Source organism: Mustela erminea, chromosome 10 (genome assembly GCF_009829155.1).
Source record: "Mustela erminea isolate mMusErm1 chromosome 10, mMusErm1.Pri, whole genome shotgun sequence".
Lineage (NCBI taxonomy): Eukaryota > Metazoa > Chordata > Mammalia > Carnivora > Mustelidae > Mustela > Mustela erminea.
Genome location: NC_045623.1, coordinates 44,965,908 through 44,989,983, shown reverse-complemented (window position 1 = coordinate 44,989,983; position 24,076 = coordinate 44,965,908). Strand labels below are relative to the sequence as shown.

The window sequence follows — 24,076 nt, the reverse complement described above, 5'->3', positions numbered from 1 at the left end:
CTACCATTTTCAAAGTATTAAATTGTCACCTGAAGCTCTGCTGTGTATTTGCACTTTGACAGTTTCCTGGTTGTTCAAGTCAACTGTTTCAGACACAGAGTCTCTATCTTTATCTAATTCTCCTTCAGAATTTACTTTATTAATCTTATTGCACATCTTCTCTTTTTGCCAATCTTTTGCCATTTCGGAATTGTTCTCATCATCCTGAATCAACATTGTTGTTTCGTTATTATCTTCAGAAAAGCCTCTAGAGCCATTTTCATTTTCTGCTTTATCACTGCTGCTACAAGATTCACAGGATTGAAAATCTACATCTGATTGGCTCTTGTCCTCTTCCATGGTCTCCTCAGTCGTTATAGTTTGAGTATCTTCCTCAACTTCCATGACCTGTTCTTTTAACTCTTCATGAAGCAGATCCATTAAACATCGAAGGAATTCTTGAGCATCCTAATATATAAGGGACAAAGATTATTACCATTTCATTAAAAACACGTGCATGTAGAAATGTAAGAAAAAAAATACACAGAATGTGCTTATCAACGGATTTCTAAATGTGTAGCATTATGCTGAAGAAACACCAGGCATTGAAGGCATGGGAAGCCCTAAGTTCTAAAAAGTTATATAAATAAAACAGAAGTAATTTAAAAATGAAATATGAGGGTGCCTGGGTGGCTCAGTGCATTAAGCCTCTGCCTTCAGCTCAGGTCATGATCTCAGGGTCCTGGGATCAAGACTCACATCGGGCTCTCTACTCAGCAGGGAGCCTGATTCCTCCTCTCTCTGCCTGCCTCTCTACCCACTTGTGATCTCTCTCTCTCTGTCAAATAAACAAATAAAATCTTAAAAAAAAAAAATGAAAGATGATGTAGAGGTCAGCTTTTAGTACTGCTGCTACTTTTAAAAAATGGAGAAGGTATAAAGAAAACATGGATTTGCCTAATAGGATAATTAGAATTCAGAGATGTCCTAAATTCAAATATTTTATAAGTTTGGCTTAAAATTAAAGTTCCTCCAATCTTGTGCTGTATCTCAAAGGAAAAATCCGTGATCAACCTATAATGCTTTTTGAAAATACAAATCTGTGGGTACAGGAATATACAAAATGGGTGAGGGGGAGTGGAAGGTATAAGCTTCCAGTTACATAATGAACTAGTCATAGGGATGAAAGGTATAGCACAGAGAATACTGTCAAAGGTATCATAATAGTGCTGTATGGCAATAAATGGCAGCTACACTTGTGATAAGCACAGCACGACTATGTAATATCGTCGAATCACAACACTATACACCAAAAAAAATGCAGCACTGTGTGTCAGTTACACTTCAATTAAAAAAAAAGAAAAGAAAATACAAATTTGAAGACCCAACTTATATGTACCAAATCAGTGTCTGGTGATCCAGGAAGGTGCACCAGAAAAAAATCTAAAGGGAAGAGGTATTGTTTTGAAAAAGAAAAACATGTGAGAGCCAGGTGTTAACATTAAAGGAAACTATATAAAGCTACAGATTGAGCCATCAGTACAACTACAAAAAAAACAAAAACAAAAACAAGTAAATGAAATAAATTAAAGCCCAGAAACCGACCCTATAAAATATTAATGTAAGCATAAAAATTAATAAAGAAGAAATTTTAAAAATCAGATAAGAAAATTCTTAAATCTGTAGTTTGGTACAATTAGTTAACTCTGTGAAAAATGAAATTTGAATTGTAACACAAAATAAATGACAGATTAGAGAATTAAATATTTTGAAAAATTAAGCATTAAATATAGGTGAAAATTTTTCTCTAGATGTGTAACTTTTTGAAGCTAAAAGCACTAAAAGAGAGACATATTTATCCAACACAAATTTAACAATTTCTAGAAAAATATAAAATTACAAGAAAGGTAGAAAAATATAAACTAAAAATATGAGAACAGATTATTCTCAGTAAATAAACACAAGAAGTGATGACCTAAAACAATGGATAAATAAATTACAAAGGAAGAAATACAAATAACTACATAAAAGATAATGCATAATGGCATTTTGCAAACTTATTAAAGATTAGTGTTATGAATGAAAAAGAATAAAAACTTACCTGCTGAGAATAGCCCCGAAATGTTGGATTTACTGTTTTAATTCCTTGAAACAGAGTAGTGGGCACAACAGATCCTGGCCTGAGTAAGAAAAAATTTTAATGAGAAATTTGTGACTTTTACTTTCCATTTCAGAACTTAAGCAATCAAGAATTCAAGCTGTTAAAGTGTTTCCAAAAAAATCACTAAAAATTGCCCAGTACTATGTTGCATAGGCTCACCAGAACAGCTTACTAATAATACTCAAAATACATTTTATTGTTCTCCACCCTAATGAAACGGTCATGCTCTACTATGACTTTTCAAAAATACTTGTAATTACTTAAAACAAAACTTTAATTCCTTAAAATTCCGGAATAATAATTAAGATAAATGTACACAGTACATTGTCTAAATAAGATTTTTTCTGAATTCCATTTGTTTTTTAAAGATTTTATTTATTTATTTGACAGAAAGAGACACAGTGAGAGAGGGAGAAGCAGGCTTCCCACCAATATGGGGCTCAATCCCAGGACCCTGAGATCATGACCTGAGCTGAAGGCAGATGCTTAACAACTGAGCCACCCAGGCGCCCCTGAATTTCACATTTTTATTTGAGTATAGCTGACTTAAGATTTTAAAACCAGGGCGCCTGGGTGGCTCAGTGGGTTAAGCCACTGCCTTCAGCTCGGGTCATGATCTCAGGGTCCTGGGATCGAGTCCCATATCGAGCTCTCTGCTCAACAGGGAGCCTGCTTCCCTCTCTCTGCCTGCTTCTCTGTCTACTTGTGATCTCTCTCTCTGTGAAATAAATAAATAAAATCTTAAAAAAAAAGATTTTAAAACCAGCATCAACTAACCATGAAAACAAAAATGAAAAGCCAACCAAATTATGAGATTTAACCACCTTTAGAATTTCATACTGACAAAGTTTAAAGTACAGACTCAGGTCAAAGAATTGCACACAGAAAGCGAAACCATCAAGAATACAAAAAAGCAAGGTAGCAAGTGGGAGAAGGTATTTGCAAATGGTATATCAAATAAGGGGCTAATATCCAAAATAAATAAAGAAGTTATACAATTCAACACACACAAAAACAATCTAGATTAAAAGATGGGTAGAGGACCTGAACAGACATTTTTCCAAAAACATACAGAGAGCCAACAGACATATGAAAAGATGCTCGATATCACTAATCATCAAGGAAATGCAAATCAAAACCACAAGGAGGTATCACTTCATACTGATCAGAATGGCTAGTATCAAAGAAAAAAAAAAAAAAAAGAAAGAAAGAAAAAAATAACAAGTGTTGGCAAAGATGTGGAGAAAAGGGAACCCTCATGCACTGTAGGTGGGAGTGTAACTGATGCAGCCACTCTGGAAAACAGTACAAAGGTCCCTCAAAAAACTGAAAATTGAGGGGCACCTGGGTGGCTCAGTGGGTTAAGCCACTGAGGTCATGATCTCAGGGTCCTGGGATCGAGCCCCGCATCGGGCTCTCTGCTCAGCAGGGAGCCTGCTTCCTCCTCTCTCTCTGCCTGCCTCTCTGCCTGTTTGTCATCTCTCTCTGTCAAATAAATAAATAAAATCTTAAAAAAAAAAAAACAACTGAAAATTGAACTACCAAATGGTCCAGTAATTCCACTACTGGGTATTTACCCAAAGAAAATAAAAACATGAATCCAAAAAAATAAATGCAACCCTATATAGCATTATTTACAATAGCCAAGATATAAAAGCAACCCAAGTGTCCATCCATAGATGAATGGATAAAGATGTGGTATATACACAATGGAATATTTATTCAGTCACAAAAAAGGGTAAGATCTTTTCATCTGTGACAATATGAAAGGTCCTAAAGCATATCATGCTAAGTGAAATAAGTCAGAGAAAGACAAATACCAAATGGCTTCACTTACACGCAGAATCTAAGAAACAAAACAAATGAATAAAACAAGCAAAAAAAGGCTCTTAAATATAGAGAACAAACTGGTGGTTGCCAGAGAGGAGATGGGTGAGGAGAATGGGTGAAATAGATAAAGGGGATTAAGAGGTACAAACCCCAAGTTATAAAATACATTAAGTCACAGAGCGAGAAGTAAAGCACAGAGAATATGTCAGTAATATTGTAATAACACTGTATGGTGACAGATGGTGACTACACTTATTACTGTGAGCATTAAGTAATGTACAGAATTGTCTAGTCAATATGCTATGTACTTAAAAGTAGATAAATTGTAAGTTAATTATACTTCAATTAAGAAAAGGAAAGAAAAGCTATTCTCTTTTCCTATCAAAATAAAATTAAAGTAGTAACAAATTTTTGTTTCACTTAAGAAATGTTCTTATTAGGGGGTCACATATCTTGAAGAAAAGTGAGGCATTCAGGAATATAAGAATGTTAAAACTTTACTAATGAAATTTTACAGTAGAAATCATTAAGATCTCAAACTCTTACAAGGTTTACTTTTTTAAAAAGATTTTTATTTATTTATTTGAGAGAGAGAAAGCATATAAGCAATGGGAGTGGCAGGGAGAGGGAGAGGGAGAAGCAGGCTTTCTGATGAGCAGGGTGTCAGATGCAGGACTCTATCCCTGAGCTAAAGGCAGATTCTTTTTTTTATTTTTTTATTTTTTTAAGATTTTATTTATTTAGGGGCGCCTGGATGGCTCAGTGGGTTAAAGCCTCTGCCTTCAGCTCAGGTCGTGATCTCAGGGTCCTGGGATCGAGTCCCGCATCGGGCTCTCTGCTTGGCAGGGAGCCTGCTTCCTCCTCTCTCTGCCTGCCTCTCTGCCTACTTCTGATCTGTCTCTGTCAAAGGAATAAATCAAATCTTTAAAAAAAAAAAAGATTTTATTTATTTATTTGACAGAGAGATCACAAGTAGGCAGAGAGGCAGGCAGGGACAAGGGGGAAGCAGGCTCCCTGCTGAGGAGAGAGCCCAGTGCAGGGCTTGATCCCAGGACCCCGAAACCATGACCTGAGCCAAAGGCAGAGGCTTAACCCACTGAGCCACCCAGGTGCCCCTGAAGGCAGACTCTTACCCAACTGAGCCACCCAGGCACCCCTTATGAGGTTTGTTTTTTTTTAAAAGATAACTTTGGTGATTGTTTTCTTACAGGAAAGGTTGAGCAGTTCTTAGAAACATTTAAAAAGAGGGGCAGCTGGGTGGCTCAGTGGGTTAAAGCCTCTGCCTTCAGCTCAGGTCATGATTGATCCTAGAGTCCTGGAATTGAGCCCCGCATCGCATTGGGCTCTCTGCTCAGCAGGGAGCTTGCTTCCCCTTCTCTCTCTGCCTGCCTCTCTGCCTGCCTGTGATCTCTGTCAAATAAATAAATAGAATTTAAAAAAAGAAAAGAAAAGAAACATTTAAAAAGGACTAATGGTAATGGGCACCTGGGTGGCTCAGTTGATTAAGCGTCTGACTTTGGTTCAGATAATGATCTTGGGGTCCTAGCATTGAGCCCCACTTCAGACTCCTCACTCAGTGGGAAGTCGGCTTGTCAACCTCTGCCCCTCCCCCCACTCTTAATCTCACTCTCTCTCTCAAATGAATAAAATTTAAAACAAACAAAACAAAAATGGACCAGGGTGCCTGGGTGGCTCAGTTCATGACCCCAGGGCCCTGGGATCAAGCCCCGCATTTCCCACTCCCCCTGCTTGTGCTCTCTGTCTCTCTGTCAAATAAGTAAATAAATATTTTTCAAATAAATAAATAAATAAATATTTATAAAAGGACTAATGGTAAAAGCAATTTTCTGAATGGTCCTAAAACAAAATTAGTAAACTATAACACTAATTATTCTTCTAATGCTACACTTTAGAGCAAATAAATGTGAGAAAAATGAACATTCATGTAAGTATCTATGGTCTGATTTTAGCATTGTCAGAATGCCTACCCCTGCATTAAAACTCAAGCATCACTAACAGCAGCTTTAGCAGTTCAACATTAGATGTCAAGTCCTGACACTTCATTTGGCTCTTCAGTTTGAAATATAACATGCCCTAAAATGAACATGTCTCAAATCTACTTTTTTCAACTCTATATACATGCACCTCCATCCTTTTAATATTTGATATTCATTTAAAAACATTAATAAAGAGAATAAATACATTAAGTACATACCTGCTTTTATGCCAGAGTTCTGTCATCAGTTTGAGATAACTTTTGCAAATGGCTGGTTTCTTATCTGTTCGAGCTAGTCCTCCACAATGAAGAAAAAACTGTGTCAAAGGTGGACTAATTAAAAAAAAAAGAAAAGAAAGAAAGAAAGAAAAATGTTAAAGTGGAATCAAAGCTTAATACTGACTGACTGCCAAGCATTCAAGGAATAGGCAGCACATAGAGCCACATACCTAGAACTACTTTGCTTCCTTTTACAGCTTCACATTCACTTCTTCATATTCATGTTCTACCCGTTTAAATCAAATTTGACCCCACCATATCAGACTCCTCAATGGTGCCAGATCCAGTCAACACATTTCATTTCCCTCTTAATAGCATTTATTTACAAATGACCTACCCCTCATTCTTCAGCAACTTGCTTCTTCTGAACAATGATGAATTTTTCTACTTTTCTTCTTTACCTCTGGCAACTCTTTTCCCTCTTAATTGTTCTTTTTGCTCTTACCAGATATATAAATATCAAGGTTCCTCAGCACTTGATCTTATGATTAAGATCTTATGATCTTATCCTGTCTTCCCTATATACTCTTCTCCTGGGATGACTTTAAATTTTCATGCACATGCCAGACAGTCAAATTTATGAAAGTCTCATAAATTTCAAAGTCTCATCTAAACTCCAGATTTATATCAAATACCCAAATTTAACATGATCAAAATTTAACTTTCAAATCAATCTAGTCTTCCTCTAAGCTTCTATATCTCAGTAAGTGATACTACTATCTATCTGGTGGTTCAAGTTAGCAACTTAAAAGGCAATACCGTCTTTTATGAGTGTGATTAGCTGGAGGGAACCTCTGTGAGTCTTTTCAAATAGTTACATGAAACAGATTGGACAGAGGACCAAACCCTGACCCAGAACAAACTGGCTATCTTAAAAAGATATTCCATGCAAGTGGAAATGAAGAAAGAATGGATAGCTATATACTTATATTACACAAAGCAGACTTTAACTCAAAGCTGTAACAATATATAAAGAAGGGCATTATAAAATGATAAAGGGATCAGTTCATCAAGAGGGTAACATTTGTAAATATTTAAATACCTAACAGAGGGCCAGCTAAATATACAAAGCAAGTATTAACAGATCTAAAGGGAGAAATAGGGGCACCTGGGTGGCTCAGTGGGTTAAGTCTCTGCCTTCAGCCCAGGTCATGATCTCAGGGTCCCAGGATCGAACCCCGCATCGGGCTCTCTGCTCTGCTGGGAGCCTGCTTCCCCCTCTCTCTCTCTCTGCCTGCCTCTATGCCTACTTGTGATCTCTCTCTCTCTCTCTGTGTCAAATAAATAAATAAAATCTTTAAAAAAAAAAGGGGGGGGAGAAATAAATAGCAATTCAGTAACAGTAAGGGACTTCAATACCCATCTTTAATCTTCCAGACAGACAATAATGAAACACTGGACTTAAACTACGTATTATTAGACCAGATGGACTTAACAGTATCTGCCTTTGGCTCAGGTCATGATCTCAGGATCCTGGGATCAAGCCTTGCACTGGGCTCTCTGCTCAGCAGGAGGCTTGCTTCTCCCTCACCCACTCCCTCTGCTTGTGTTCCCTCTCTCACTGTCTCTCTGTCAAATAAATAAATAAAAACTAAAAGAAAAGGAAAAAAGAAAAAAAAATCTGAATACTGTGACTTTTCCACCTAGTGAAAAGAGTAAAATATTTTCATAGCAACCCCTAACTAAAAATAATTTCAGAAATTAGTTCAAGCTCATGTTCTACATGTAAAAACAAATAACTTGCTCAAAGACACACAACTACCTAGGGTCTAAGCGAGAACCAGAAGTCTCAGGAAACTATAGACATGAATAGAGTAACCCCACTGGGAAAACAATGGATTATGTCCCAACCCGGATTTCTGCCTACTCTACCTTGAGGATTAACAAGAAAGAAAAAAAAACTTTTTCAAGACATTTACATAGTTTGTTAATCCACATAATTTTATAAATGGGATCATTTCAGAAAGTAAGATGGAAGGAGAGGAATGCATTGAGGATGGTGAGAAAAGTACAGCCAAGGACTTCTGGGATCCTGTTGGCTAAGGAAATTGAATAGAATTATTATTCTTTCTTATATCACTATTAATGTATGTTTCTTTCTTTTCTCCTCTCATTTTCTTTTCTTTTTTTTTTTTTTTTTTTATTCCTTAAGCATACTACAGCAGCATGGTTTCCTCCCATCCAAGTACTAACCAGACCTAACCTGCTTAGTTTCCGAGATCAGGCACATTCAGGATGGTATGCCCGTATACTAGCAGCATGGTCATCTGCTCAAAGAATGACTTCTTTTTGTCTTCCGCAAAGAATGACTTTAAAAAAGTTATACAAAATTTATTTAACTACTTACCAGTTAGAAAGAGCCTGCAAAGCTGCATTCATATAACAAGTATTTCCAATATTTTTCAAACCTGTAAGACCTATTTAGAAAAATCATAAATTATGTTATCATTCAATAATGCAATGACTTAATTTTATAAATGTTTACCAAACATGTAACTATATATGGTAATTATTATGGTTCCCAATCTATGCTAAGAAAATACAAAATAGGGACAGTGACTCAGTGAGTTAGAGCCTCTGCCTTCGGCTCAGGTCATGATCCCAGGGTCCTGGGATCAAGCCCCATATTGGGCTCTCTGCTCAGCAGGGAGCCTGCTTCCTCCTCTCTTTTTGCCTGCCTCTCTGCCTACTTGTGATCTCTCTGTCAAATAAATAAATAAAATCTTTAAAAAAGAAAATACAAAATAGGAGTGCCTGACCGGATCAATTGGTGGAGCCTAAGACTTTGATCTTGGGGTTGTGAGTTTGAACCCCATAATTTTTCAAAAAAATTAAGAATTTAAAAAAATACATTATGAAAAAAATTTATTAATGGAAATACAAAATAACAACTTGAACAACTCTGACCTCAGGCTTGTACAAGTGTTAATTTTCAAATAATTATTTAAATACACAGTTAAAAAATTAAAATTCCCTTGTATCAGTTACAAAACACAAAATCTGTACTATATTATATACAGATAGTTTATACTAAGAATTGTGGGCTTTGGTAAAGTGATGTCAGAGAAACCAAGCATCATTCAAAGTTATCAGTCTACTTTCCTTGCAAATACAATAATATAAAACTAAATTCTTTTTTGGTCATCAACATCAACAGAGTCCCTTTCACTTCTGGAATTTGAAATTTTCACATTACACAGTTTCCTAAAGAAATGGGTAGCGCCATACAAAGGAGCGACAGGAGAATTATTTTACCTCTTGCCTTAAGCTCATCTTCTTCTTCCACTTCTATGTCCAAATCATCAAATACAGCAACCAGAGGAGTTTTTAATGTTGTATTGCTCGGTATTTTAAAATCCTTCATAAAAGAAAAGACAGCCAACTTGAAAAAATCTTTTATGTAAAAATTTTTTTAAATTTTATCTCATATACATCTACAGTCTAAAAGTTAAGAGATGTTATTTTAAAACTATTAAGAACAAACTCTGGTATTACTAATCAGAATAAAATTTATACTTATGTCAAAAAAAATTTACATTTGTAACTTGAAAGCAGTAAGGATTTACACTAGGTAAGAGCCTGTCACCCTATATTAAAATATGTACTTGAATTCAACAAAGCCACTTGTGACTTTTCTGAATTTAAACACAATTAATTCAGTGAATTCCAATCCAATTCAGTGAGATCACATCATGGCTAAAAGAAATCTAAGTGGAATACCCTACACTGTCTTCTCAGACTTCTTTAACTTTTCACAGAAAAAAAATAACTTAAGTTATTCTATTATAACACACCAACTTATCTTTAGACCTACAATCTCTCCTGATCACTTGCTACCTTACTTATTTTGCATCCTTTTGTTCATATGAAATAGTGCACTTGTTTTAAATAGTAATAAAATGTTCCAGAATTAATTTTCAAGTATTGGCTTAACTCAAAGGTTACAACTGTAACTCAAAGGTTACAACAAAAGAAAAACTTTGATCTAAATTTTAAAAATTGGGAGAGCTCACATAAAACTCAGATTATGCAAGTTCTCTTATAACAGATGATCAAACCACAGTGAATCCATTTAGCAACACTCAGATAAAGGAAGAAACTGAAGAAGCAGCATGCACTTAGCATGTGCTCGGCTTCTCCAACTTATTATAGCCTTATTCCACCTCAACAATGCATGCATATGTACTTTTATACCCACCCACTTTATACATTCACCTTACTTTCCTGGTATCTGTAGATACTGAACATTTGAGTTGGCCCCATAGTCTCACTCAGTTATATTTAAGTACAGAGACTTAAAAAAATCACTTAAAATTTTACCTCCCAGAAAAAACTTGCACTAATGACATTTGAATGGTTTCCAATATTATTTTATAATTAATGCTCTAATGAACTGGATTCAAATAGCATAGAAATTTTATACTAAAAAAAATCTGTACAAATAACATTTTTTCTTCTGAGTAACTTCTTCAACAATGGGATCAGGAAGTTGCATGAAATTAAATTCATGCCTTTGACTGATGTTTTATTTATACATCTCTCACTAGAGAATTATTTACAAGCCATCAGAAAAGTATCAGTATATTTATCCAACCAGGTTCAACATTTATTAACATTTCATTGGATGAAATCTCAGGATGCTTGGGTGGCACAGGAGGTTGAACTATGGACTCTTGCTTTCGGCTCAGTTTGTGATCTCATGGTCCTAAGACTGAGCACCATGTTGGCCTCTGCACTCAGCAAAGAATCTGCTTGGGATTCTCTCTCCCTCTGCCTCTGGCCCTCTGCTTGTTCTCTCTCTCTGAGATAAATAAATAAATCTTTAAAAAAAAAGAGTATGCAGAAATGTCAACAGACAGGTGTTTTAACTTACTTAAGTCAGGGATGATTATTTTATTAATGTGTTTTTACTTATATTTCGTTTTTGTGAACTATCTGCACTTATTTTTTTCAACCACCTTTGAGCACTACCCTTATAAATTGTTATTAGTTCTTTATGGGATTACACTCTGTTACCACATTTTTGTTAGTAATGCAAGAATGTTCACACGAATTTACTTTTGGGGCACCTGGGTGGCTCAGTTGGTTAAGCAACTGCCTTCGGCTCTGGTCATGATCCCAGAGTACAGGAATCAAGTCCCGCATCAGGTTCCCAGCTCCACCAGGAGTCTGCTTCTCCCTCTGACCTTTTCCTCTCTCATGCTCTCTCTCTCACTGTCTCTCTCTCAAATAAATAAATAAAATCTTTTTTTAAAAAATTTACTTTCGGGGTGCCTGGGTGACTCAGTGGGTTAAAGCCTCTGCTTTCGGCTCAGGTCATGATCCCAGGGTCCTGGGATCGAGCCCCACATCCGGCTCTCTGCTCAGCAGGGGGCTTGCTTCTCTTCCTCTCTCTCTCTGCCTGCCTCTCTGCCTACTTGTGATCTCTGTCTGTCAAATAAATAAATAAAATCTTTTAAAAAATTTAAAAAAAATAAAAATAAAAATAAATTTTAAAAAAATTTACTTTCAAACTATCAAGGAATCAAAAAACCACCACATTTCTGAATGATAAATATCAGTGGGAAAAACAGTAATGGTAATGTGGTGATTTACACACTAGAGCCATTCAACAGTAAAACTAGAAATGCAGCAAGTTATACCTTTTCTAAAATCTAGTCATTTTAGTTACAGAATGTGTATGGCGAGCTACTTTATTAGCATAAATGTCTACTATCAAAATATGATAAAGATACAAAAGAAAAATAGAAGAGTCTGTATCAGGGCTCCTGGGTGGCTCAGTGGTTAAGCATCTGCCTTCAGCTCAGGCCATGATCCAGGATCCCGGGATCCTGGGATCAAGCCTGGTGTCATGCTCTCTGCTCACCGGGAAGCCTGCTTCTCCCTCCCCACTCTACCTGCTTGTGTTCCCTCTCTTGTTGTCTCTCTGTCAAATAAATAAATAAAATCTAAAAAATTTTTTAAAAAAGAGTTGGTATCAAGGAAGAAAAGAATACAAATACAATGTGATTTTTATGACATGTGAGGAAAAATCTCATTAATGTGTTAATTAAACCATATAGAGCAAATGGGTAAAATAAGTTAGAAGCCACTGTTCTAATTTTTTCATTTCCTTTTTCCTCTTTTTATATAACTGAAAATTCTCAAAATTAAGTGACCAATCTTTGCAAGCCCACACATATTTTGGGACCAAACATGAATGCTAAGCGTTAAGATATCCTATCTGGTTTTTGATAAATTAGTAAAATGTTCCTAGTAATATAAATGGGGGTAGAAAAGGGATAGAAATGAAAAAAAGAGCTGAATTCGTATTTCTAATTCCCTATGAAAGGCCTGCCCTCTCTCCTAGAACCAGATTGCTAGTAAAAGATACACTTTTTTAGAAAAAAGTATATACTTTTTATAGAAAAAAATGTACTTTTTTAACCATTTTTTTTAAAGTTTTAAAACACAACACTTGGTGCTTTTCCATCTTTAGAGAGGTGGGCTTCGATCTTACCATAACCTATTACTCTACAAAAGAACAAAGGCTAGCCTTAGTGTTTCAATCAAGAAAAAAATGCATATTACATAAAATTTTCAAGTACAAATTAGGTACAGTTGTTTTAAATTTCAACTACATGATAAATTCTGAAATCACTACCTGAAAATGTATGATACTTTAGTTAAATAAAGTTAGATTATTACCTGGACATTGTTTTCTTGTGTTTGCTGAAGTGATCTTACATGAGGCAAAGAAGGCTGAGTTCCTAATTTCCTATCCAAAAATACTTCTTTGCTGCAAGCATAACACCATACTCGAAGAGTGGTAAGGTTCACAGTTAGATAATGCTTTGTCTCCTATATAATTTCACAGGAGGGGAGAAGAGGAAACAAAATTAGAGAGAGCTGAAAACATTTCAAAAGATCATATAAGGGGGCACCTAACTGGCTCAGTTGGAAGCATGGGACTCTTATCTCAGTGTCATGAGTTCAACCCCCATGCTGGGTGTAGAGATTACTAAAAAAATAATAAACTTAGGGGCAGCAGGGTGGCTCAGTGGGTTAAAGCCTCTGTCCTCGGCTCAGGTCATGATCTCAGGGTCCTGGGATTGAGCCCTGCGTCAGGCTCTCTGCACGGCAGGGAGCCTGCTTCCCTTCCTCTTTGTCTGCCTGCCTCTCTGCCTACTTGTAATCTCTGTCTGTCAAATAAATAAATAAAATCTTTAAAAATAATAATAATAATAATAATAATAATAAACTTAAAAATCATTTAAGAGGGGTGCCTATTTGGCTCAGTCGGTTAAGCATCCAACACTTGGTTTTGGCTCAGATCGTGATCTCAGGCTCCTAAGACTGAGCACTGCATCCCGCTCTGTATTCAGTGGAGTCTTCTCTCCCTCTGCCACTCCCCTCATTCACTTGTGCTCTCTCTCTAATAAGCAAATAAATCTTTTTAAAAACCATAAGGTAAACTGCTGGCCTTTGACGAATAACAATATACCCAAAAGAGTTAAAACTGGAACACCAAAAACACATTCTTCTGGTAAATTGCTCAAGTACAGTGAAAAGTAACCCTACTCTAGGAATTATTCTATTGTCATTTTTTTACCACTGTTCAACATGAAGACAAACACAAGAGTAAGACTCTGCTTTACAGTTAGCAAGTAAGTGTAATATAAGAAAATAATTGACAAAAGCACAGTAACTATTCCAGAATATCAGAGTGGCAAACGAATGAGCCCAATGATATAAGTCAAAGCAAAAAACAGCTCAAGGAATAGTGAACGTGTGATCTTGCATATATAAATCTCCGGCCTTTGTAGGTACAATGTTGCCTGAGAGCCTTGGGATATTCAGGCTTAATTAATTCTCTTGAAGAACCCTGACTGAGAATAATTGACGCGACAGAAATATCAATGTGAAAAAGCCAGTTCATTCTCAAGAAACTTGCAGTCTAGAATGGGAGTTCTACCTAATACTAAAAAGAGGCGTGCCAGAATTACAGACAAGCACCAAACCCCAGGGTGAAGTAGAAAGGGAACTCTAGTTAAGAGGATAGGCAGGAGAAGGTAGTAAGAGTTGAGACCTGAAGTTAGCCAGGCCCCATCACAAGCAGAGGCATCCACTCAACTTCAATCTTTACAACTCCTAAAATTACAACTACCATCTTCATGAATCAGGAGGCATACTTCTCAAATCATTACTTTCTTAATTACAACCCCAATCTAATAATGATCTTAGCAATCCCCCTCCCCACCTTTTAAAAAGTATAAGCTAACACCTCTATATGAAAAAGGGCAAAATTTTGAACTAAAACTTGAAATAATGTTGTATTTGCTTTCCCTTTCCTTAAGGTTCTCCTTAAAAAATATCCTACCTGAAAATTTTCTGTACACAGGGTGATATATGCAATTGTTGAATCACTGTATTGTACACCAAAACCTAATAAAACACTGTACTTCAACCGGAATTAAAATAAAAACTTAAAAAGCAAGCAAGCAAAGAAATAAATAGAAAAAAACCTTCTATATCATACCTGAGAATGTATGGTGCTGTGATCTACTTGGGATTCACCACAACCAACATATGAACATCTATTCTGTAAATAATTATACAAGAAGAAAAATAAAGCATTTTATAACATGTATAAATGTATAATAACACTGCAGTTACAATTAAGTTTTGATTACAGGTTTTAACTTCATGACTAAGTGGCTTTACACAGTCAATTATTTTAACGAAAAGGTATTGGGAAGAGAAGAATAAAATGAGAATATTTCTAAGCTAAAAGCTAAGTCACCTCTAATAAAGGCAAGCACAAAATATTTTAATGATTTACTAAAATTCTGCAAAAGCACCACAAGTTAAAAACCCAAAGTTTAGGGGCACCTGGGTGGCTCAGTGGATTAAGCCTCTGCCTTTGGCTCAGGTCATGTCTCAGGGTCCTGGGATCAAGCCCCACATAGGGCTTCCCCCCGACCTATCTCTGCCTACTCTCTCTGTCAAATAAATAAGTAAAATCTTTAAAAAAAAACAAAAAACCCAAAGTTTAGTTTAATTTTTATTATTATCAGTAATGCTCTTTTTAAAGTATATTCATTTATGAAATATTTTAAGTGTCAAAAAATCTTATTTACCTTATTCAGATATAAATTTTTATAATACTAAACTTTTGGAAAGAAACTTACATACCTCCAGGCATGCCCAAAGATTTGGTCCTCTGACTTTACAATCCTGACAAGTACCCTATGAAACAAAAATCACATAGACAACATTATCATTATACTGACACAGCCAAATACATACAATTGACTAGTAATAGTACAGAAAAAAATTAGAGCTCATGAAACAGAGTATTGTAGTAATTTACTTAGAAAATACATATTTGGGAGAAAAATCAATCTAATTTTGTAAGGAAGGAAAAAACCCTGTATCTTACATGAGATTTTTGTATTAAGTCTTCTTTTGTTATTTCACCAACTGAATCCAAATGCAGACAATGGTTTCGAAAAGCTGCCATTTTGTTAGAAATTTTTTCCTGTCTCCCAAGTATTTCCAAATGAGGTAATACCTACAGGACAAATAGCCAAAAAATATTAATTAAAAAATGCTAATATATTAAAAACGATTAAAATAAAGGACAGGGTGCCAGGGTGGCTCAGTCAGTTAAGGTCTGCCTTTAGCTCAGGTCATGATATTGGGGTCATGGGATCTGGATCAAGCCCTGTATCAGGCTCCCTCCGTGGGAAGTCTGCTTTTCCTTCTCCTTCTGTCCCTCCCCCCAACTTTTGTGCAAGCATGGGCACCTGTGCTCTCTAATAAATAAAATCTTAAAGAAAAATAAAAATAGGGGCGCCTGGGTGGCTCAGTGGGTTAAGCCGCTGCCTTCGGCTCAGGTCATGATCTCAGGGTCCTGGGATTGAGTCTCACATCGGGCTCTCTGCTCAGCAGGGAGCCTGCTTCCCGCTCTCTCTCTCTCTCTGCCAGTCTCTCTACCTACCTGTGATCTCTCTCTGTCAAATAAATAAATAAAATCTTTAAAAAAAATTAAAAAAAAAAAAGAAAAAGAAAAAGAAACAAAGGCTAAAACAGTAAGTACATGTGTTTACAAGTCTACCCTAGAATATATTTTTCAAATATACTTACTTTCAGAATTTAAGTGCACAGTGACAATTTCTCTACAAAATTAACATTTTTTAAAACTGATACCTATGGGGGCGCCTGGGTGGCTCAGTGGGTTAAAGCCTCTGCCTTTGGCTCAGGTCATGATCTCAGGGTCCTGGGATCGAGCCCCGCATCAGGCTCTCTGCTCAGCAGGGAGCCTGCTTCCTCCCCTTTCTCTCTGCCTGCTTCTCTGCCTACTTGTGATCTCTGTCTGTCAAATAAATAAGTAAAATCTTTAAAAAAAAAAAAAAACTGATACCTATGTGTCAATGTAAATTTGTTTCTGCATTATTTTTGCTACTTTTCCCTTTCTCTCTCCCACTTCACATTTTAGAATATAAATAAAAGGGGGAACGTTTGAGTTATTCAAGTACTCGTAACCTTTTTTGTTTTTTTTTTTTTTAAGATTAACCCATAGGCTATAACAGGAATTAAAGGGAAAGAATAGTCAAATGGAAACATTTGTTTTCATACTAGCAGCAGCCCCTAGTAATGATATAAATGAAACTATCTGGTACGTTAGGAATATACCAAGATGGTCACAGATCAGAATTTCTCAACATTGGCACCACTAACATTTTAGACCAGATCTTTGTTGTGGGAGTTTGTACTGTGCATTGTAAGGTAGTTAGCAACATTCTTGCTTCTACCCTTAGATGCCAGAACACCCTCACCATTCTGAGCTTTAGCAACTACAGTATAAAATTATGTCCTCAAAGGGACAAAATTGTCCCACAGTAAAAACCACATTATCACAAGATCCTTTCAACAACCCTGAGGCAGAGTACCATTATTATCTTCATTTCACATACGGCTAAGAGAAGCAAATCTGACTGACTTCCCATTGTCAGCACTTGGCAGAACAAAGATCTCAATCCACCTATGTATCTTATAGGTAGGAGGAAGACTCTGAAGTCAAATAGAATTGAAGATACCAGTAAGAGCAGAATGGCATAACTAACTTATGAGGATATTTGAAGGATTAAATGAGGTAGTACATGTCAAGTGTGTACATACACACACAACTATACATACACAAGGACATAAAATTTCATTAGGCATTCTGCAGCATCTCATTATATACTTTTTTTTTATATGACCAGTAAGGTCTCATACCTGTCTTCCCCATAAGACCATAAGTTTGAAGACTCAGTTTCCCATAGCAATTACAATTTTCCTAATATTCTTCAGGAATTTCCTCAACTCCATTAAACTAAACAGAAGGCAGAAAGTTACCAATATACTTGACGACCTCCAAAATATCACAATATTACAAATATAACTGAGAAAAAGAATGCTAGGAATATTACAATGTCACTAAATTTTATCTAACTCCATTGTAAATCTAATGAATCATGGAGCTAACTGACATATAGCATTCTATGCATAGAAATCTTCTGATTGGTTCAAGTAAAGTGAGTGATTTCCAAGTAAAAGTCTCAAGTTTAAAATTCTGTACTTTGGGGCGCCTGGGTGGCTCAGTGGATTAAGCCGCTGCCTTCGGCTCAGGTCACGATCCCAGTGTCCTGGGATCGAGCCCCGCATCGGGCTCTCTGCTCAGCAGGGAGCCTGCTTCCTCCTCTCTCTCTCTCTGCCTCCTCTCTGCCTACTTGTGATCTCTCTCTCTGTCAAATAAAATAAATAAAATCTTTAAAAAAAAAAAAAAAAAAAAAAAAAAATTCTGTACTTCTTGGGGCGCCTGGGTGGCTCAGTGGGTTAAGCCGCTGCCTTCGGCTCAGGTCATGATCTCAGGGTCCTGGGATCGAGTCCCGCATCGGGCTCTCTGCTCAGCAGGGAGCCTGCCTCCTCCTCTCTCTCTCTCTCTCTCTCTCTGCCTGCCTCTCTGCCTACTTGTGATCTCTGTCTGTCAAATAAAATAAATAAAATTAAAAAAAAAAAGATTTAAAAAAAAAAATTCTGTACTTCTAGATCTTCTTTGAATGTACATTCTTAATAATAAGGCTTTCCATGCCCTTGGTTTATCTTTGGGTTTTCAGAACACTATTTGGGAAAAAATAAGAACTTACTAGGAAAGAATAAACACTTATAAATGCTAAAATATTACCACATTACTAAATACATTAAACAAAAAGTTTCAATTAAATAGTCCAAAATTATCTTGCAACCTATAAAATGCAAAGGAAATCACCCTGGGGGTTAATAGTGAATAAACAGTTCTTTCTTTCTTTTTTTTTTTTTTTAAGATTTTATTTATTTATTTGACAGAGAGAGATCACAAGTAGGCAGAGAGACAGGCAGAGAGAGAGAGAGAGAGGAGGAAGCAGGCTCCCTGCTGAGCAGAGAGCCTGATGCGGGACTCGATCCCAGGACCCTGAGATCATTACCTGAGCCGAAGGCAGCGGCTTAACCCACTGAGCCACCCAGGCGCCCATAAACAGTTATTTCTAAACATATTATTACATAAAATTAGGGATGCCTAGATGGCTCAGTCAGTAAAGCATCTGACTCTTGATTTCCACTTAAGTCATGATCTCAGGATCATGAGATCGAGCCCTGCATCAGGCTCCACTCTCAGCAGAAAGTTTGCTAGAGATTCTTTCCCTCTTCCCCTCCCCATGCTTATGTGTGTGTACATGCACTTGCTTTCTAAAATAAGAGGTCGTTAAACATTACATTACTACATAAGATTAAACAGCCATGCTCCAGACTTTCAGATGCATGAAGCTAAACTTAAAATAACTGTTAATATTTTCCATTTCCTACTTATGTTTTAGGATGTTTGGTAATCTTCCCCACCTCTCGCTTCCTTTTGTGCTTAGATATTTCTTTCCTCTCAACCAATTATCTCTACTGCCTGCCCATTATGGAGTAACAGGAAATAGATTTACTCTCACCTTAATAAACTAAAAAGCCAGACAATGTATATAAAACAATGGTTATCAAACATCAGACAATAGGCAACATGGCAACTACCCCACCTTACTGCCTAGAAAGAACTTCTAGGCCATAGTATATATAGGAGAAAACACAGAGTCCAGCAATCCCCTTGAGTTGAAGGGACAGAGCTGAAAATGCAGAAAGGCCAAGGGGGCTAGAATTCATAAGGCAGAGTAACAGAGAAGAAACAACTAAATAAACTCAAGAGATTTGTAGAGGGCTACTGTTAGGTTTTCAGCTGAGAACTGATAAGCATGCATGTACATGTGATTAAACTACCCTAACCAAGGGAAAGTACTGGAAGGGAATATGTAGAACAATCCTCACAGCCAACACAGATTTGTCTGTGCCCCCCGCCAACAGTAACAGCTTAAAGCCTTCATAATATAGAAGATATAAAGTACTCAGAGGGGATTTCCTCAGTAATAGGAAATAAAGTACCCCTAGACTAAAGCTACTTTTGTTCTGCCTTTTAAAAGCTCAAAACAAGTCTTACTGTGCCAAACTACTCCCAAGACACTTAACTGTGTCCCAGAACAAACCTAAGAATATTTAAATTAAAAAAAAAAAAAAAAAACAGGGGCGCCTGGGTGGCTCAGTGGGTTAAAGCCACTGCCTTCGGCTCAGGTCATGATCCCAGGATCCTGGGATCGAGCCCCACATCGGGCTCCCTGCTCAGCAGGGAGCCTGCTTCCTCCTCTCTGTCTCTGCCTGCTTCTCTGCCTACTTGTGATCTCTGTCAAATGAATAAATAAAATCTTTAAAAAAAAAAAAAAAAACAGCACCAGACAATACAGTAATAATGGCAATGCCTGGCATCCAATAAAAATTACAAGACAGGAGGGGCGCCTGTGTGGCTCAGTGGGTTAAAGCCTCTGCTTTTGGCTCAGGTCATGATCACAGGGTCCTGGGACTGAGCCCCGCACTGGGCTCTCTGTTTGGCGGGGAGCCTGCTTCTCCCTCTCTCTACCTGCCTCTCTGCCTACTTGTGATATCTCTCTCTGTCAAATAAATAAATAAAATCTTAAAAAAAAATTATAAGATAGGAATGCAAGCTGGTACAGCCACTTTGGAAAACAGTATGGCATTTCCTCAAAAAGGTAAAAATAGAGCTACCTTATGACCCAGCAATTGCAATACTGGATATTCACCCCAAAGATACAAATGTAGTGATCCAAAGGGGCACCTACACCCCAAGGCTTACAGCAGCAATATCCATAACAGTCAAACTATGGCAAAAGCCCAGATCTCCAACAGATGAATGGATAAAGAAGATGTGGTATTTATAAACAAACAAACAAACAAACAAACAAAAAAAGAAGATGCGGTATATATATACAATGGAATACTATTCAGCAATTAATAAAATGAAATTCTGCCATCTGCCATGACTTGGATGGAACTTGAGTATTATGCTAACCAAAATAAGTCAATCAAAGAAAGACAATTATCATATAATCTCATTGATATATGGAATTTGAGAAACAAGGCAAAGGATCATAGGGAAAGAAAGGAAAAAGTAAAACAAGACGAAATCAGAGAGGGAGACAAACCAGAAGAGACTCTAATAATCATAGGAAATAAACTGAGGGTTTATTTCCCTCCAGGGAGGGGAGTAGGGGGTTGGGGCAACTTGGTAATGAACATTAAGGAGGGCACATGATACACTGAGCACTGGGTATTACATAAGACTGATGGATTACTGAAATCTACCTCTGAAACTGATAATACATTACATGTTAATTAATTGAAATTAACTTTAAAAAGAAACACTAAAAAAAAAGTATTGAGAAATAATTTTGTCCAGCATGACTGCACATCTCCTGTTCATCTGCCCTCGTTTTCAAGGCACCCATCTGATGTCTTAAGCCCACTCCCTTGAAATGCCCCTGTGCTATGAAGATGTCCATGGGGCAGTAACCATATTTATGTTGCTCTGTATCATATTTTGTCATCATTCAGTTATAAAATCTTTTATAATTCAAAAAAATTACAAGATAAATGAAGAAAAATCAGATCCTCAGCAAGGAAAAAAAGATATCCAGAAATAACACAGATGACAAGATAAAGGATATACTTTATTTATTATGTATTCATTCATTCATTCATTCAGTAGGCCCCAGGCCCAGCTGGAGCCCAATACACGGCTTGAGCTCATGGTATGAGATCAAGCCCTGAACTGAGATCAAGAGTCAGATACTCTACCACCTGAGCCACCCAGGTGCCCCAAGGATGCACATTTTAAAGAGAAACTACACTACAAATTGAAATACAGAAAAAGACTGAGAAAATTAAACGAGAGTATCACTCGGTTGGATGCAAAAGTATCAATCTGATAAATACTAAAATCGTACAAATTAAAGCAACACAACGAACTCAAAGCACAAGACACATGAAAATTACACCATGGCACATCAAAAACAAATCACTTAAGGGGGACAGTGCAGGCTATTGGTTTCCCCACCACACCCTCCATGGGGCTGCCTGACAGGCGAGGTGTGGCTAAAAACAAAGAAGTTGGTTAAAACCAGTAATAAAAACACTATCTTCAAAGTAGCCAAGACAGGCCAATAACATATGCTAGAAACAAAGCAAGCCAGAAGATAGAGGAGAAACATGCATAGTATTGAAAGATCACTGTCAAATCACTACTCCATACCTAGGAAAACAGCTTTCTAGTAAAGGTAAAATAAGGACCTCTTATAAAAATGCTGAAAGTGGGATGTCTGGATGGCTTAATTATCCTTGTCATGCCTTGGGCTCAGGTCATGATCCCAGGATTCCAGGATCCTGGGATTGAGCCTGCCCCAGGTTTCCTGCTCAGTGGGGAGTCTGCTTCTCCTTCTCCCTCCGCAGCACCCCCTCATGTTCTCTCCAGCATGCTCTGCTCACTCTCTCTCAAATAAAAAATCTCTGAAAAAAATAAAACAAAATAAAAATGCTGAAAGAATTTATTACCAGCTTATCTGCACTATAAAACCTACGTATATGCTTCAAAATCTTTTCATGCTCATAAAATCAAATATAGAAATAGAGACCTATATGGCCTTTTTTGGCCAACAATACAGACATACCCCTCTCTCAGATTTTTCTTGGATACACATATGTCATGATGCATGCAATGCATAAATTATGCAATTAATTCTTCTAGAGATGAATATTCTCTGTTTCCATATTCTGCCATTAAAAATAACCATATGATCTTGGGATTCTTGGCTGGTTCAGTCAGCAGTGTGTGAGACTCTTGAACCTGAGATTCTGAGTTTAAGCCCTACATTACGCATGAAGATTACTTTAAAAAACAGAAGTGTTTAAAAAAAAAACAAAAAACCCACATAATCTTAATACGGGCCAGTTTGTAAAAACAGATTTCGCAAGATCCCATTTCAAAAATTATACAACTCACATCTCCACTAATAAGGGAATATACCATTTTCTGCACAGCAACACCATTTTCTGTACTAGCAAAAACAAAACAAAAAGTTTTTTTTACTTTTACCATTTATTAGGCACATTGTTAGAATTCACTGGGGCACCTGGGTGGCTCAGCGAGTTAAAGCCTCTGCCTTGGGTTCAGGTTTTGATCTCAGGGTCCTGGGATGGAGCCCCGTGTCGGGCTCTCTGCTTGGCAGGGAGCCTGCTCTTCCCTTCCTCTCTACCCGCCTGCCTCTCTGCCTACTTGTGATCTGTCTGTCAAATAAATAAATAAAATATTTTTTAAAAAAAGAATTCACTAGTACTTTAATTTGTATTACTTGACAACCAGTGAGTTTGAGTGCCTTTTCCTAAGTTTTATGGACTCCTAGATTTGCTCTTTCATTAACTGCTTCTATGGCCTTTGTCTTTTTTTTTTTTTTTTTTTAACTGCTGGGTCCATAATCTCTTCTTGTAAAATTAATCCTATCTTCTGGATTCAAATAGAATTTCTACACTGCAAATATTTCTTCAAACGATTTAAGTTTTTAATTTTGATGAAATACAGATTTATCATCTTAGAGCCATTTCTAAGTGTACAGTTGAGCAACACTACACAACATTCACACTGTTGTACAACCAACATTGTACAACTTTCACATTGTAGTAAACCAATATCCAGAACTCTTTTCAACTTGCAAAACTGAAATTCCACAGTCATTAAATAGAAACTCTCCATTCAACCTCCCATCAGCTCTTGGCAACCACCATTTTACTTTTCACTATGAATTTGACTCGTCTGGGGGTCCAATGACATTTTTAGTGGAATTATACAGTATGTCTTTGTGATGACATTATTTCACTTAGCCTAATGTCCTAAAGATTCATCCATTTTGTAAGCATATCAGAATTTCCTTTCTTTTCCAGGCTGAATAACATTCAGTGGTGCATGTATATACCACATTTTGTTAATTCATTCACCCATCATTGGACTTTGGGTTGCTTCCAACTTTTGGCTATTGTGAATAATGTTACCAAGAACACAGCTGTACACTATCTCTTCAAGTCCTTGCTTTTACTTCTTTTGGGTAGATATCCAGAAGTGAAATTCCTGGACGGGGGTGCCTGGCTGACTCAGTTGGTAGAGCACGCAACTCTTATCTTAAGGTTCTGACTTTCAGTCCCACATTGGGTGGGAGATTATTTAAATAAATAAACTTTAAAAAAAACTGCTGGTATGGCTCAACGATTGGGCATCTGCCTCCGGCTCAGGGCATGATCTCAGGGTCCTGGGATCGAGCCCTGAGTCAGGCTCCCTGCCCAGCGGGAAGCCTACTTTCCCTCCCCCACTCCGCTTGTGTTCCTGCTCTTGC

The 24,076-nt window shown here is 37.0% G+C and overlaps 1 protein-coding gene across 5 annotated transcripts in view; it reads right to left on the bottom strand.

The window, feature by feature from the left end:
- The window catches only part of USP33 (ubiquitin specific peptidase 33), a 54,198-nt gene that overhangs the window by 22,166 nt on the left and 7,956 nt on the right, over positions 1-24,076 (bottom strand). For 3 of the 5 annotated variants that reach the window (XM_032301587.1, XM_032301588.1, XM_032301589.1), the window contains 9 exons: positions 15,667-15,798; positions 15,420-15,473; positions 14,764-14,826; positions 12,933-13,085; positions 9,501-9,603; positions 8,593-8,662; positions 6,186-6,299; positions 2,081-2,159; positions 30-447 (listed from right to left, as the gene is read on the bottom strand). In XM_032301587.1, the coding sequence (XP_032157478.1) occupies positions 30-447; positions 2,081-2,159; positions 6,186-6,299; positions 8,593-8,662; positions 9,501-9,603; positions 12,933-13,085; positions 14,764-14,826; positions 15,420-15,473; positions 15,667-15,798 (1,186 nt within the window). Of the gene's footprint in view, positions 1-29; positions 448-2,080; positions 2,160-6,185; positions 6,300-8,592; positions 8,663-9,500; positions 9,604-12,932; positions 13,086-14,763; positions 14,827-15,419; positions 15,474-15,666; positions 15,799-19,119; positions 19,837-24,076 lie in introns of those variants that run through there. The other 2 variants (XM_032301590.1, XM_032301591.1) reach the window with 2 other exon arrangements.